We start from the raw sequence: 17,686 nt of genomic DNA, 5'->3' as shown, positions 1-17,686 counted from the left end.
GAGCTTTCCGAAGAAGGAGGATCACCTTATTATGTTTCATAGTTCAGTGGCCAAAACTCAAATAGACTTTTTTCTTCTTAGAAAATGGGATAGAGCGCTATGTAAAGACTGTAAAGTCATACGTAGTGAGAATCTCTCATCTCAACATAGGTTGATGGTGATGGACTTGGTTATCAATAAGGGCAAAAAAAATAGAAGTGGAGATGCCCAACCCAGGATTAAGTGGGGTAGCTTGACTTTGGCTAGTGCTTTGTAGATGGAAGAGAAGTTGAAGAGTAAGGGGCGTGGAAGAGTAGAGGGGGTATCGATAATATATGGGAGACGACTACCAGTTGCATTAGGGAGAATGATAGAGAGGTATTGGGTGTCTCGAGAGGTCGATCTAGCAAATATCGAGGAGAATGATGGTGAAACAAAGAGGTCGAGAAAAATGTGGAGTCTAAAAAGGTGGCTTATGCTAAGTTGGTTGGGAGCAAGGTTAATGAGGACAGGCAGAAGAATAAGGAAGAGTATAAGGTAGCTAGATGAGAGGCTAAGTTAGCGGTTATGACGGCTAAGATAGCAGCTTTTGAGAGTTTGTATGTGGTTTTAGAAGAGAAAGGTGGAGATAAAAGGTTGTATAAGATGTCCAAGGACAGAGATAGGAGGGCTCGTGACCTTGACCAAGTGAAGTACATTAAAAAAGAGGATGGTATAGTATTGGTTAAGGATGCCCTCATTAGGAAGAGGTGGCAGTCCTATTTTTATAAACTTTTGAACGACGAGGGGGACAAAGGTTCTATGTTAGGAGATTTGGAGATATCTGAGGAGGGTTGTGATTATAGTTATTATAGGCGTATCGAGGTTGAGGAGGCCAAGGGGGCTATTCGCAGGATGTGGCGAGGTAGGGCGATGGGACCACACGAGATTCCAGTAGATTTTTGAAAGAGCACTAGCGGGGCAGGTCTGGAGTGGTTGACAAGGTTGTTTAACATTATTTTTAGAGCTGCTAAGATGCCTGAAGCATGGAAGTAGAGCACGATGATTCCAATGTATAAAAACAAGGGAGACATTCAGAGCTAGAACAACTATAGAGGTATTAAGTTGTTGAGTCATACTATGAAGGTTTGGGAAAGGGTGGTAGAGTTGAGGTGGGGAGGATCATGACGATCTCTAAGAATCAGTTCGGTTTTATTCCTCGTCGTTTGACCACTGAGGCCATTCACCTTGTGAGGAGATTAGTGGAGCAGTTTCGAGAGAGGAAGAAGGACTTGCTCATGGTGTTTATTTATCTAGAGAAGGCTTATGCCAGGGTTCCCAGAGAGATTATATGGAGGTGCTTGGAGGCTAGAGGGGTACCCGTAGCGTACACTAGGTCGATTCAGGATATATATGATGGTGCGAAGACTCGTGTGAGGACGATAGGGGGGGATTTGGAGCACTTCACAGTTTTGATAGGGTTGCACTAGGGATCAACTCTTAGCCCATTTCTATTTTCTTTGGTGATGAATGTTTTGACGTGACATATTCAAGCGGAGGTACCTTAATGTATGTTATTTACAGATGATGTGGTTTTGATCGACAAGACTCGGGGTGGAGTTAATAATAAGTTGGAACTTTGGAGGCAGACGTTAATTTGGAGGCAGACGTTTAAAACTAAAGGTTTTTGGTTAAGTAGAACCAAGATGGAGTACTTGGAGTGTAAGTTTAGTGATATGTCGCATGAACATGGAGTGGTTGTGAAGCTAGACTCTCAGGCCATCTAAAAGATGGAGAGTTTCAAGTATCTGGGTCTATAATTCCAAGTAATGGTGAGATTGACGAGGATATCACGTATCGTATTGGGGTAGGGTAGTTGAAGTGGAGGCTCTCTTCGGGAGTCCTTTGTGATAAGAAGGTGCCTTCGAAGCTTAAAGGTAAGTTCTACAGAGTGGTAGTCCGGATGGCTATGTTGTATAGAGCGGAGTGTTGGCCAGTTAAGAACTCCCACATCTAAAAGGTGAAGGTGGCGAAGATATGGATGTTGTGATGGATGTGTGGATATACCAGGAAAGATAAGGTGAGGAATGAGATTATTCGAGAGAAGGTAGGAGTTGCCTCGGTGGAGGATAAGTTACGAGAAGTGAGGCTACGTTTGTTCGAGGACATGACCCTTGATAGAAAGGTATGGAGGATGCGGATTAGGAAAGAGGGTTAGGGGGTGGGAGCGCGGAGGTAGTAATAGGGGAGTGGTCTTTAGGTCTAGAGTTTCTGGTTCGTAGTGTTGTGGCTGTAGCTTGGGGCTAGTGGTGTTGGGCTTTTTGCATCCGTACTAGTTTATTATACACTTATTTTTGTGTTTGTTATACTGTTAGTTTGTTTTGTGTACCATACTAGTTTATATGCGCTTACTTTTTATATTTGTTATATTGTTATTGGTCCTAAGCCGGGGGTTTATCGGAAACAACCTCTCTACTTCTTTTAAGGTAGTGGTATGGTCTGCGTACACTCTACCCTCCCTAGACCCCACTAGGTGCGAATACACTGGGTATGTTGTTGTTGTTGTTGTTGTACATACATACATACATACATATATTTATTGATTTAGTGTAAAAATAGAATACAATAATCTACTTACAAGACGAAGGGAATATTAATTAACACGAGACACACATTCAAAACTTGCACACTTGACTATTTATATGATAAACACACACACAAAATATATATCACTACTAGAAATTCTTATATTTCCTACTGAAAAAAAAATCAATCGCAAAATTTCAACTACTTCAGTCAGAAAATTTAATTTTTAATTGTAAATTTTACAAAATATTTTTTTGATACTATTTGCAACAACAATAGTCAGAAAATTTGATGGTGAATTCTGAAAAATATATATTCCAACTATAGTAGTCAGAATATTTATTAATAATTAATTAAATATATTATTAAATATATTTATGACCACTGTAGTCGAAAACATAAATAATTAAATAAATATATTACTATATATAAAATCAGATCCTTATACAGAAAATGAGTGTATATAATTAAATATATATATATATATATTTGACTACTACTATCAGAAATAGTAATAATTAAATAAATATATGACTAAATATATATTCATACCCTTATGTAGAAAATTAATGATTAATTAAATATATTATTAAACATTTATCCGACTACAGTGGTCGAAAATTTATTTAATAATATATTTAATTAATTAATTAATAATCTTCCGATTGATGTTGTTGGAATTAAATAATTAAATATATTAAATATTTTTGACTGATGTAGTCAAAAAATTATTAATAATTAAATATATTAAATATTTTTGACTGAAGTGATCGGAACATTATTAATAATTAAGTAAGTATATTATTAAATATATATTCAAACATTTATACAAAAAATTAATATTTAATTAAATATATTATTAAACATATATCTGACTACAGTGGTCGAAAAGTTATTTAATAATATATTTAATTAATTAATTGATAATCTTTCGACTGGTGTAGTCAAAAATTAAATAATTAAATATATTAAATATTTTCGACTGACGTAGTCAAAAAATTATTAATGATTAAATATATTCAATATTTTCGACTGAAGTGGTCGGAACACTATTAATAATTAAGTAAGTATATTCTTAAATATATATTCAAACCCTTATACAGAAAATGAATAATTAATTAAATATATTATTAAACATATATCCGACTACTGTGGTTGAAAAGTAAATAATTAAATATATTAAATATTAAATATGTCCGACTGATGTAGTCGAAACATTAAATATATTTAATTTTACACCGGCCCAAGATTTTACCGACCCGAGTCCATTCTTCACTTAGGAATTTCCCTCAATCTCTCAATACGTCTCTCATTCTCACAAATATTGCTCTCAATCTCTCAATACGCCTCTCATTCTCACAAATGTTGCTCTCAATCTCAACAAGAAGCTCACGACAGCTTAATCAAGTGTTTTCCGTGACTCAATAGCTCTTGGGTTTTCCATGACTCAACAAGAAGCTCACGATAGCTCTTGGGTCTTCCGTAACTCAACAGCTTAATCAAGTGTCAAGACAACTTGGGTTTTCTTCTTCTTGGTACTCCCTTTTGATTTTTGTTTTTGCTTACAAGTTGTTACCCCCATTTGTTGAAGATATTGGTGTTGTTTCAATGAGTTTGTGTGTCAAATGTTGTGTGAACTTTTGTGGGTTTTCTACTTTTCGTACTCCATTTTGCTTTCTTCTTCCTCCGCTTCAAAGCCTTTTTCTGGTGGCTTTTATTTTTGGTTGCAAGTTGCTACCCCCATTTGTTGAAGATATTATTGTTGTTTCAATGAGTTTGTGAGTTTCTTCCTTTTGTACTTCAATTTGTGAGTTTATTGAAGATTAAAGTCTCATGCTAATTTATACCTAGAAGGCTTGATTCCAGAAAGTTAAAAAATATTGTATTTTTGATAATGAGAAAGAATTTTTCATAATGAGAAAGAAGTTTTGATGATTAAAATATAAAATGTTTAGGTTGTAAGTTTTGTAGATTGGGACGAGTATTGTAACATTGTTAAGGTCTCTGTAGATGCGGACGGACTAGTGTGGTTATGTGATTCAGTGGGGGATTTGGTGGAAAACTGTATGACTAGCTGGTTGTAGAAATGATTTTGTTCGATCATAAGGAAGAAGTAATGATAATAGAAATGCAGAATGTTTCTCTTGTAGTAATTTTTATAGATTGAGATGAGTGTTATAACTTCGAGGTTTCTGTAGTTGTGGAAGAAGGACTAGTGGATATGTGATTTAGGAGCAACAGATTTGGCATTTTCATTTGTGACATGAATTTTGACTTCCCTTTTGTGGGAGAGGCAAAGAGGGAAATGGATAGTGTTTATTCAAACAGAATGTAGTTATTGTCTTTATTCCACAGAAATGAATTAGCATAAAATATGAGTTCCTGTGTTTAGTTTGTATGTGATAGTCATGGTTTTTGTTGTGGATTTTCTCAAAGTTATTTTGATTCTCGACCTGCATTTTTCATGGTCGTATGGAGGTAACATTGAAACTAAGTGAAGCATTGAAAACTAATGGTACTTTAAACCTAGAAATGTATGAAAACTACACTGTTGGTGTTTTTTCTTCTGTTATAGTTTTGGTTCTCTTGTTTTTGTTTCTCTTCTCTATTATTATTGTTTGGCGTTCTTGTGTAGATAGAAAATAAATATCGTATAATAGAACTTATCCTAATCGTGTGGGGTTGAGAAAGGAATATAAAGCTGGGGAAGCTGGATTCATTGCTAAAGCAATGACACTTGATGATTTTCTTACTGAAGGGATAATTAGGTGTCCTTGTTGGAATTGCAAGTGTTGCAAGTTATTGAGTCCAGATGTAGTTTGTTACATTACATCTTTATAAGAAGGGTTTTATGGTGAATTATACTGTGTGGACAACTCATAGAGAGAGTAGTGATGCTAATAATTTTGCTTTTCAGAATTATGTTGAAAGTCCAATAAGAGAGACTAATGTTGAAAGTTCACGATATAGTAAGATGGTCAGGGATGCTTTTGGGACACACTCAAGGGATCAAAATGAAACAAATGATGAGGATAAGCACTTTTATGAACAGTTAAAGGAAGCTAGTCATCAATTGTATGAAGGATCAGTGCATTCTAAGTTATCTGTTGTCGTTCGGTTACTGAGTATTAAGTAAGATTATTCTATTTCTCAAGAGGGCATAAATTCTATCATTGGACTTATGAATGAACTTAACCCAAATAAACTTGACTTACCCAAAGATTTCTACACAACAAAGAAGGTGGTTTCTAAGTTAGGACTATCATCAGAAAGGATTCACTGTTGCAAGAAAGGTTGCATGTTATTCTATAAGGAAGATGCAAATTTAGAACATTGCAAATTTTGTAATCAGCCTCGTTATAAGGAAGTCACACATGCCAAAGGGAAGAAGGTTCTTGTAAAGTCGATGCACTACTTACCCCTTATACCACTATTAAAGAGGTTGTATTTATCAATGAGTTTTGCCCCTTATATGAGATGGCACTATGAAAATAAAAGACCACCTAGTTTTTTATGTCATCCGTCAGATGGAGAAGCATTTTGATAGTGTGTACCCAGATTTTTCTAGTGAACCAAGAAACATTAGGTTGGGATTATCTACTGATAGATTCACTCTATTTTCTGTTTCAGCTACACCATATTTATGTTTACCAGTGTTTGTGACTCCTTATAATCTCCCGCCTGAATTGTGTATGACAAGTTAGTATATATTTCTAACTTGCATTATTCCAAGTCCTTACAATCCAAAGTTTTGATTGATGTATATCTATAGCCATTGATTGATGACTTGAACTTATTGTGGCATGAAGGTGTAGAAGCCTATGATGTATCAATGAAACAAAACTTTAGATTGCGTGCTACTTTGATGTGGACTATAAATGACTTTCCTCCTTATGAAATGATGTCTGGGTGGTTGACTTTAGGCAAGTTAGCTTGCCCTTGTTATATGGAAGACACAAAAGCATTCACTTTGAAACATAGGGGTAAAAACTCATGATTTGACTTTCACCGTCGATTCTTGCCAATGCAACATGAGTTTAGGAGAAATAATAGTGATTTTATAAAGAATAAGTTTGATTTTGAGTAGTCACCGCCAATTTTATCGCGAGAAGAAATTTGGAATAGAGTGAGGAATCTACCTAAGGTAACAGAGTCTCCACCATCCAGGATACATGGTTATGGTGTTACACATAACTGGACTAAACAAAGCATATTTTGGGAGTTAGATTACTGGAAGGACAATCTTCTGTCTCATAATCTGGATGCCATGCATATTGAGAAAAACTTCTTTGACAACTTGTTTAATACTGTGATAGATGTAAGTAACAAATCAAAAGATAACTTGAAGGCCAGGACAGACTTAAAGGAGTATTGTGGCGCAGTGAGTTGTACCTACCGTACTTAAACAATAAGATTTAGAAGCCCAAGGCCAGTTACAGATTCACTTTGGATAATAGAAGAGTGATTTATGATTGGGTTAAGAATTTGAGAATGCCAGATGGATATGCATCAAATTTATCCAGGTGCGTTGACATGAAGAAAGGGAATTTGACCTCTATAAAGAGCCATAACTGTCACATTTTCATGGAGTCACTGATGCCTATTGTATTCAGTGCATTGCCTGATAGAATATGGAAGCCCATAACAGAGATAAGCTTATTTTTAAAAGATTTATGTCCTAAGACATTAAGTGAGGAGAACCTATCTTTGATGGATATCAACATTCACTTAAACTTAAACAAGATGGCAAAAAATTTTTCTCCTAATTTTTTTTATGTTATGGAGCATCTTCCAATTCACCTTGTGCGTGAGGCACAACTTGGAAGGCCTTTTCAGTGTAGATAGATGTATCTCTTTGAGAGGTATTGACTTTTAACATTTACTTTCATGTTTTATAATTGAATATTCTTTCAGATAAAAGATCATACTATGCAGGACTATTGGCAAATATAAGCGGACCATAAAAAATAGATCTCGAATTGAGGGATCAATATGTGAGGCTTATTTGGCTAAAGAGACCTCTTATTTTTGTTCATATTATTTTGAATATGATGTACCATGTCTGAGAAACCGACCTAATAGGCATAATGATGGAGACAATACAGATCTTTCAGCACCACCATTTTCAATATTCAATCAACCAGGTAAAGGAAGTCCGAAAGTCAGTCCACTTCGATATTTGAATGAGGTGAAGCTTAAGTCACCAAAACATATGTATTATTAAATTGTCCCAAGGTCTTGCCTTTTTATCAGTGATTATATTTATATTGAGGACAATCATTCAAGGTCTATCTAAGCTTTAACTAATGAAAGTCATAACTTTGTCAGATAGCTACTTCGTGGCTTTACACGGGGATGCTGCTGTTTATACTATGTTTTCAGTGTGGTTTAGAGAACATGTAAGTGTAACTTAAATATTTAACACGATTTATAATTTTGTTCAGTTTTATGTATATTTAAATTCTAACTTTGCTTAAACTTTTTATAGGTTCATAATCCACTTAATTATGACCCAAATGGCCAATTTTTACGTGATATAGCTTGGGGACCTGATGCTAAAGTTAGAAAGTTTTCTAATTACTCTGTCAATGGGTACATATTTCATATAGAATAGTTCTCTAAGGTCAAGAAAATCAACAATAGTAGGGTGTGGGTGAAAGGTGATGGCGGTGTTGATTATTATGGTGTGCTTCAGGAAATTTTAGAACTCGATTATCATATTGGTTGGCTAAAGAAAAAGTTGGCTCTCTTTCACTCTAAGTGGTATGATCCTACGCCTAGGTTAGGTACAAAGGTGCACCCTCAGTACAAAATAGTCGAAATTAAGTATACAAGAGAGTATGGACTCTATGATCCATTTGTCATTGCACAAAACGTGAAACAAGTGTATTACGCTTCTTACCCTTTGTGTAAGAATAAATTTGCATGGTGGGTAGTTACAAAAACAAAGCCCATGGGTAGATTTGAAGTGGAGAATGCATTGGTTATAGCGTATCAGAATGACATTTCAAGTGTTGAAGAAAGAATGATGAATTAGCAGGTGAGTTGCAATATAGAGAAGGCCTATATAAAGAATTTAATCCTTCTGAACTTATATTATAGAGAAGAAACATCCGGGGAAAATAAGAAGGAAGATCTAACTAATGAAAATGAAATAAGCGAGGAAGATTTACTTGATAAAAATGAAACAAGTGATGATGAAGAATCGATAGATAAATATGAATCAAGTGATGAAGAAGAATTGATGAATGACTATGAAACAAGCGATGAAGATTGAGTTGTTATTAATAGTAGTGTGTAGTAACAGGGTCTTGAATTGTATTTTAGCTGCTGCTTTTTGTTATTTTACTTGACAGTAAAGTGTCTTTTCTTTGTTAACATTTTGTAGTGCCAGTAAGAACATTCAGGTTGTTTGATTAAATAGCAGTGATGAATTTCTATAGTATTTGTGTGTTGTCTGTTTTATTCAATTGGTACTATAGAAAAGAACTATCCATTTTATATGTGCAGTGGTAAAAAACTTTTCTTCTGTATGAACACTTGATATAGTGTTGTTTCATTCATTCAATATTGTAATTGTTTCCTATTTGGCAAGGATTTCTCATTTTCTTGGCAGGAGGATTGTGAGGATTTGCGTGGAAGAATTTCTCGATATAGTTTGCAGGTTTGTCTCCTTTGCCATGCTAGTTGACCATTGGTTTTTGAACTCTTACATTTTTAGCGAATGTTTCTTATTGAGACCAGGATATCTAAAAGAATTTCTCGGTACAGTTTGCAGGTTTGTCTCCTTTTCCATGCTAGTTGACCAGCATGCCAAGGTCTTGCATCAATATGTAAAAACAAGAAATGCTTGCCTTTATTGTCATTGAACTATTGGGTATGAACTGTATTTGTTTCCTATGTATTTAAAAATCATTAGCTTTCCCAAAGAAATAGAAAAGGATTCTGAAGCTCACATTAGCTTCCAAGTTATAGTTATTCAGGTCTCAGTCTTTTCGTGGAATATAATAGGAGAACGGAAGCAGTAGTAGCTTGTTTGTTGCTTTGGGGCGGTATTTGCTACTTCAATAGTATGTTGGGGTGGCATTTAGCCTAAATGTCTTAATTCTATCCCATAATTGTTTGTTCTTTTCCTATCTCACGTGACCAAAATTCTGTGTAAAATTGAACGATGAATAGAAGTTTTAGAAAAATTATTAATGTCTCATGTCATTTCCTTTTGTTTATGCCTTTAGGGTGATAAGTATGGCTGCTTAAAAGGTGAATCTGTGTTACTGCTAAAGAAAACTAGATATCAGTCATGAATTGATGATAACATTTTACTGGTTGTTGCATTCCCAACTGTAAGTATGGCATCCATGCCTGGTAGTTTCTCTAACAAAAGATTATTGTGTGTTATAGCTAAGGGTGTAAAGTGGGCCGGGCCAAGTCAACTCGGAACCAGCCTATTAAATTTATCCGATTTGTGGATCGGATCGGGTCCGGGTTGGGTCTAAGTGGGTTGGGCCGGTCCGGGATCAACAGTAAAATTCTTAAAAATAGCCCTAACCTGGCCCACTTAACCCAACCCGGTCAAACTCACCTAAACCCGGTCAAACCCTGTTAAAAATCCAGTCAAATTCGGTCAAAAAAAAAAGTTTTTTTCAATATACACTATATATACCCACCTATATACATTTTAAATACTTTAAACAATATATATACACTATATATATAGTATATACAACATTACAATTTAAAAAATATATACACATATACACAATTACACATATATACTCAACACTCAATGTATATGTACTACTTTAAAGTTTGAATAAAATATACTACAATATACATGTATATATATATATATATATATATATATATATATATATATATATAGTTATGTACTAATTTATAAAACATATACACATGTATACGTTAAATATACATGCCTATAGAAGATATATTCACATATATACACTCTATTCAATGTATATGTACTACTTTAAATAAAATATACTATAATATATATATACATTACAATATATATATATATATATATTTATATATATAGTTATAGTTATATGTTAATTTATAAAACATATACACATGTATACGTTAAATATACATGTGTATAGAAGATATATACACATATATACGCACCATTCAATGTATATGTACTATTTTAAATTAAATATACTACGACATACATACATTACAATATATATATATATATATATATATTTATAGCTATATACTAATTTATAATACAAATACACATGTATACGTTAAATATATACGTCTATAGAAGATATGTTCACATAAATACGCTCCATTCAATATATATGTACTACTTTAAATAAAATATACAACAATATATATATACATTACAATATATTCATATATATATATATATATGTATAGTAATATACTAATTTATAAAACATATACACATGTATACGTTAAATATACACGTCTATAGAAGATATATACACATATATACGCACCATTCAATATATATGTACTACTTTAAATAAAACATATACTACAATATATATATATATATATATATATATATATACTACAATATATATATACAATTTATAAAATATATACACATGTATACATTAAATATACACATCTATAGAAGATATATACACAAATATACAAAACATATGCTACTTAATATAATAAATTAATAATACTTGAGAGTAAATTAATAATATACTAAAAGTAATTTTTTAATTTAAACTAGAAATTCAATTTTAATCATTAAATGAAAACAATTACAAAGTAAGGACTAAGGAGTGAATGAATGTTGAATTTTATTGATTGTGAAATGATCCAAAATTTATAATTTACATGAATAAAAAAATCTAAAAATTATGCATCATTTTTTCGAACTCATTCATGTTAATATTAATGGGAACTTGCATAGGATAGTCAAAGTCAACGGGGAAAAAACCATGCATTGGACTTGATTCTACTGAGTTCTCCTGTGAAGACATAATTTCTTCAAGTCTCTGCTCATCGTTCAGCTCCAGTTCCATTCCTTGGTTTTTTTTTTCCACTCTAATCCAATCTTTGAGTCAAACTAGAACATTCATTGTATTGTTTCCCAATAAGTGTCGGTTGTCTCCAAGCTGTTATCGTCCCTGACTAAAGGCGCTCTCTGATGCAATGGTTGACATTGGAATGTTCAAGATATCTCTAGCTAATCTTGAAAGCACAGGATATTGTGTTTCATTACTCCTCCACCAATCCAACGTGTTGATCCGTCGTCTGCGATCCTCTGGCGGCGACCAAAGATAATATTTCAGCTCTTCCCGATAAGTTGATGTGTAAGCTCTCTCATCAACACTGTTCCAACAAGGTAAATCATAAAAGAAATCAGGAAAACCACTATGTGCCAGCCTTTTAGAAGATGATGGCTCCTCGGGAGGATAAGGAGCGACAGTTGGAGTGATATTTGTAGGTACATATAAATCAACTAAATCGGCATAGTGATTATATAATTTTTCTATGTATTCATTCGCATCACCCATAGTCGTCCACAAATTAGGTTATACTTGTTCAGAATCATTGTTAATATTTATTTCTAAGTTAGCATGAATAATAGTACTAAAGTGGCACATAGTATTATATTTCATGCACGGATTTAGCATATCACCAACCAAGTAAATAGGGGGAATCGGGAAAAAATATTTTTTAAATTTACTAAACATGGCACCAACAGCTTCTTTATAACCTTCTTTATTTTATATTTTTTTAGCAAACCAGAAATATCGGTTATATATGCCAAAATATTACAAACAGTAGGATAATAAGCACCAAAAACTTCAACCGTAGCTACATAATTTTTTTAAAAACTTAAAAAGATCATTAATTACAATCCAATCAGAATCATGTAGCATGCAATCAGCAGAATCAACAAACGAACCACAATGTTGATTAAAAGCTAGTGTAATAGGAACTCTATATTTATAACAAGTTTTTAAAAAATCATACGTAGAATTTCATCTAATATCAATTTCCTCAGGCATCAATATCGGTGCAAGTCCATTTTCTTGACATTAAACTTTAAATTCTCTAATTCTCGATCTACGATTATTTACTTGAATAAAACCAACAGTAATACAAATTTTTTCAATATAAAACTCAAAAAACTCAAGACCATCTTTTACAATTAAATTATATATATAACATGCACACTTAATATGAAAAATTTCAGGCAACGGCGGAGACAGCTTAGATTTTAACTTTTTATAGCAGTCTTGTTGTTAGAAGCAATATCAAAAGTAATACATAAGATTTTATTTTTGATACCAGAAAATTCGACAGCTTTAACAATAGAATCAACAATAAAATTTCCAGTATGTTTACGATCTTCATCATATAAAAAAGCAAGAATACGTTCTTGCATCACAAAATTACTATCCATCCAATGACAAGTAACGGTTAAATAATTATTTTTATTTACAGCACGACCAAGATCAGAAGTTAGGGACAATCTACATTGAATATTTTTTAACAATGTTGATAAATAAAAATAATATTGTGAATGAAGTCTAAAAATATCAGACCGACAAGTACTTCTAGGAATACCATTAAACAAAGGATTATAAATTGCTTGAATATAATGAATAAAGGCATCAGAAGAAGAAAAACTAAAAGGCACAGCTACCATTTTAGCAATTTCTTCCCGGTCCCTCAATTTATTATACTTCTTCGTTACCTGACCGGTTTCTGAGTCCATTCTAGTTTGCGTTAGCCCACCAATATCCCCACCACCTCGTGCAATATTTAACTCTCTTTCATGAGCATCACCTATATGTCTCATTAACGTACCCGTACCCCTTGTTTGTCTCCGCTTTTATACTTATATATTTGTTGACAAATATAGCATTGCACCTCAGTATCTGATATACGTTCAAAAAATTATCATGCAATACTAGTTGTTTTACGAGATCTTGGGGCACGTGGAGGACGGAAAGGGAGATTAACCGATTCAGATCTAATGTTAGCATTTCCTACTGTGGGTATCTCACCAATATTTTTATCATCTTCGTCTAAATTAACCGCATCAACTTTATTTTCTTTTTCTATACCATAATTTTTCTGAGCTTTTACATAATCCATATCGTGAGTACCTACACCTATTTCTTCCTCAAAAGGTGTATCAATCGGTATCGGAGGCGAAGGCACACGGGTATATTTACTACTTGAAGTACCTCTACCGCTAGTAATTTACTTTTTACTACCACTACCGCTTCTGGGACAAAACATTTTAACACCTTTAGTAGCGAGGTTTCTTAATTTATTCATAATATAAATTAAACTAAAATATTTAAAATACACAAATATAATAAAATTAAATATTCAACAATTAATATAATAAATAAAAATTAAACGTAAGAGATGGAACGACAATACCAAATTTTGAAAGTATCCGAAGGTTGCGATTTTAGAAACTTCCACTCGTACTTTATAATCGCAAAATTAAAAAATTAAAGTGAGCACTTTAAGAAATTAAATATATTGAATATTTAAGAATTGAGAATATTCAATATATTCAGTTATATTTGAATTGTCCATTTGAGAGGGTGTATATTAAGTAGCTCTAGTCAATTCCAATTGAATATCCAACTCACATGACTCCTTCAAACTATTAAATTTTGTAATGCCTAGTTTTTGTGGAAGAATTTTTGAGTGTACTATTGTTGTGCTTAGGGACTGATTTATTGTGTCCATAACCATTGTGGTTGTGCTAAGTGACTGGTTTTCTGCATCTTTTCTGATTTGAACTAAAAGGGAAATGTTTCTGCTAATTTCTACTTCTGTCATTTTATTTGTTACAGTGAGTTGTTATGGAATAGCAAGATTGCTATTATCCAGTGTATTCCCACAAAGTGGGGCCCAAACACCACGATTATGAAAAGAACTGCTGGATTAGCAAGGTAAAGTAACTCCTAAGTCTTCTCCCTTGTAACAGATATACAAATGCTCCTTTAAGAGACCTTTTATTTTCTTATATAGAAGATAGTAGGTCTTAATGATTGGAAAGAACCATTTTCTTCAGATACATAAGCAGGGATGAATTGGGACAAAGATGGAAGCAAATATCCACATATAGTTTCTACAAAAATAGGAAAAAACAAAAAGAAAGGGATCTCTTACTTTGTATGCCAGAACATACTGATTTACTTAGTTGCTGGATCAAAAGAGGGGGAAGAAAGATCCATTTTCTCTTTGTAACTGTCTAGTATACTATAAAAATAGAACAGATAGTTAAATCTTTTAGGTTGTTTGTTTGTTTTTGCTCTCTGTCTCTTTTTGGAGGTCTCCAGCATTAGGGAGGAATATGACATAACCATTTTTAATTTTTTTTAAAAAAGGATTTTTTATTGCACTCAGCTGGGGGAAAGAACAGGATAAAATTATCGTTGGATAATAGAATTTTCATGTATTAGGGAATTTGTATCTGCAAGTAACAATCTAGACATTGAAAACATCTTAGGCCACCAAAAGATGGTAGCTTTGAAAGGAAAATGGAGGAAACCATTGTCTGTTTGATTTAATTAAACACTTGGTTTCTGCATTATTGTTCTTCTCCTCTTCATTTATTTCCTTGTTCTTACTGTTATTGTTCTCTATTATTATTCCTATGTGATGTTGTGCAGTAGTTGTGCTACTGCTGTTCAACATGCTTATTGTAGGTATTAATCCTCTTTCTTCATTCATCTGGTGCATTTTTTTACTTATATTATCCTTTTCACGCCCATAACCCTTGTTGGTTTCTTTTTGTTTTATGATAATTTGTTTTGTACCTTTTTGTTATATGCCATAACTTCAGCACGAGTATGATTTACATTCAGTTCCTTTTGTCCAAAAACCACCGTGATGCTTGTAGCGCCATCATTGTTAATTGGGATGAATATATTCTTGATAGGTTCTTTGGGTGAAGTAGCATTTTATCGGTTCATTATATGCAGTGTTGTAATGCTGATTTACTATGTATTTTTTATTATCAAGCGACCTTTATGTAAATAGTTTGGAAAGAAATAATGCTTATTCTATACAATACTCTACTATGGTCCAGCATAAGATGGGAATATATGCGAATGAGTACCTGTTCTAATAATGAAGCTCTGTGCAGTTATTTGCTCTTTCCTGATTCACTGTACATATCTATATTATGTCAAAACACTTTATGATGCAGAAAAGCACCTGATGGTAGAAACGACAATCTAACGTCTTGGTAAAAACTCCCGGCCTAATTGTTTAAAGTATAAATCTGCCTACCTTGTAACAAACATGACTATTCTTAAATTTGGTTGTTCCTTCTTTTTCAGGTGGCTAGTAAAGAAAATCAATGGCATCAAAAGGTAATGTTAATGGACGACGTAAGAAAAGTAATAAAGGACATGACAATCTTTCTACAGGTTAATATACACTACCATCACCGCCTGTTACCACAACTCTTCAACCAGCTACTACAAATATTTCTCCCCCTCTTAGATCAACTATTTCACTACCAAATGAATTTTTCATGCCTCCACCGTCTGACCAGTTCCATACCTCTTCATCCAAAAATAGTCTTCATAGTAGCTCTTTATCCGTGCCTTCAACATCATCCGCACCAAGCCTTTCTGGATTAAGAGTTGGAGGTCCTAACACACCTACATCGCCATCCATTGATAGTGCTACAACACCTAATGCTACAGCAGCTGCTTCTCAGAATTTGCAATTTAAAGAGGTATTAGAATATGACAAGGTTAGGAGGCTACAAATCGTCCCTTATTGTGATGGGTAAGTAACCCTTAAGTTTTCCTTAATTTTTAAAAGCTAAGATGATAGTTTAATATAATTTTATTGCAGGTTCATTCCAGCATATACGGCCGGGCATATGGTTATAGAAGCAATTAAATTATTTTTTAAAAAGCAGTGGAATAGTTGGTTTGAGATTCCATGGGAAATTAGAATTGACATGTGGAAACAGTTTATGGTATAAGTAGTTTTATAAGCTATGAATCTCATTGCCTAAAGATAGTTTTTCCATTTTATCCATCAACTCATTTTATGACTTTATATTAAGCTATTTTGTAGACAATGTGTTCATGGAGTAATTGTCATGTTAATGAAATAGACCGCATTTTTTGGTTGAAAGCAGCTCTACAGATCAAAGAACACTTGTATGAGGCCCGGAGAAAATTGGTAAAACCTAGTTGATTGAATGATAAAGTGTGGACTTAGTTCTTGATATTATGGGACACTCTTGAATATAAGGCACAGAGGGAACGAGGAAAGACAAACCGAGCCTCTGAAATAGGTGGCTCGCTGCAAACCGAAGGTTCGATGAGTTTCGCTACCCACCAATGAAGACTAGTACTATTCTTGTCCAACCCTTTTATCCATTTACATGTGATACTTTGAGTAAATAATTTATTATTATTGTCGAATTTGTGTCTTCTGTAGCTGCAATTAAGCTAACGGGAAGCCTGGATTTAGTTTATTAATACCCTACCTATTAAGCGTTTAACTATAAAGTCTGAACTCTGATAATGCATAGTGCTTATTAGTCGAGTTTCTTATTTCTTTTGGCTGATAAAGATTCCCAATTAAGCTAACTGGAAGTCTTTAAAAGAAGATGCTCTACATTCTGGCATGTTTGCTTTACAAAAGAAGATGCATAAAAAGAACTGAAAGTATCTGAAAAGTAATAAAGATAAAAAGTAAATTGAATTTGATGACAAAAGAGAACAACAACAAAAGTACAGTATCTTCGAGAAAATATGTTAGACTATAAGTTATAGAAATTTTGATCTATACATACACAAGAGTTTGGTGACATATTCTGATGTTGAGATGCAATACTGATAGATTGATATGTGAAAACATATATCAACAAAATGCGAAAGCCACATAATTAGAGAACCGTTTGTTCTCCCCCTAAATAGTCTATATGTTTGCTAGTTCTGTTCTAAAATCTAAATTGTAACATGGAAGTTCAGACCAATACTATATCCAAAGAAGCAAGTCTTCCAACCCCAATACATCTTTTGTGTTTTTATTTCCCCCCTATTTAGGGTAATTCATAATTAATTTTAACTAAGAAATTCTACATATATAAAGGATGGCAAGTGTCTATTATTTCCAGACT

General features: G+C 33.2%; 1 protein-coding gene across 5 annotated transcripts; it reads left to right on the top strand.

Moving 5' to 3' along the window:
* The first annotated feature begins 3,845 nt into the window (after window positions 1-3,845).
* Window positions 3,846-17,109, top strand: LOC124888505. Of its 5 annotated transcripts, none has more exons than XR_007046866.1 (6): window positions 3,846-4,079; window positions 9,161-9,208; window positions 9,316-9,322; window positions 14,385-15,784; window positions 15,879-16,335; window positions 16,405-17,109. XR_007046866.1 is itself a non-coding variant. In XM_047399004.1 (3 exons), the coding sequence occupies exons 1-3, from the start codon at window positions 16,076-16,078 to the stop codon at window positions 16,670-16,672; spliced, it is 438 nt and encodes a 145-aa protein (XP_047254960.1). In that variant the 5' UTR covers window positions 15,796-16,075; the 3' UTR covers window positions 16,673-17,109. The 5 variants fall into 5 exon arrangements, 1 of the variants encoding a protein (XP_047254960.1); XR_007046863.1 differs by having other exon boundaries at window positions 9,316-9,421; XR_007046865.1 differs by having other exon boundaries at window positions 9,140-9,208.
* The last annotated feature ends 577 nt before the right edge of the window (window positions 17,110-17,686 follow it).

The sequence above is a fragment of the Capsicum annuum genome, chromosome 11 (genome assembly GCF_002878395.1).
Source record: "Capsicum annuum cultivar UCD-10X-F1 chromosome 11, UCD10Xv1.1, whole genome shotgun sequence".
NCBI classification, from domain to species: domain Eukaryota; kingdom Viridiplantae; phylum Streptophyta; class Magnoliopsida; order Solanales; family Solanaceae; genus Capsicum; species Capsicum annuum.
Note: the sequence above shows the minus strand (reverse complement) of the source record. Positions and strands in the feature narration are given on the sequence as shown.

What these genes read in the sequence shown, in the direction of transcription:
- LOC124888505 (XM_047399004.1), top strand. Translation starts at nt 16,076, where the DNA reads ATGCCTCCACCGTCTGACCAGTTCCATACCTCTTCATCCAAAAATAGT. An exon ending in ATCGTCCCTTATTGTGATGG is followed by an intron (nt 16,336 to 16,404) that starts GTAAGTAACCCT and finishes ATTTTATTGCAG; the next exon opens with GTTCATTCCAGCATATACGG. An exon ending in ACATGTGGAAACAGTTTATG is followed by an intron (nt 16,532 to 16,621) that starts GTATAAGTAGTT and finishes CTTTATATTAAG; the next exon opens with CTATTTTGTAGACAATGTGT.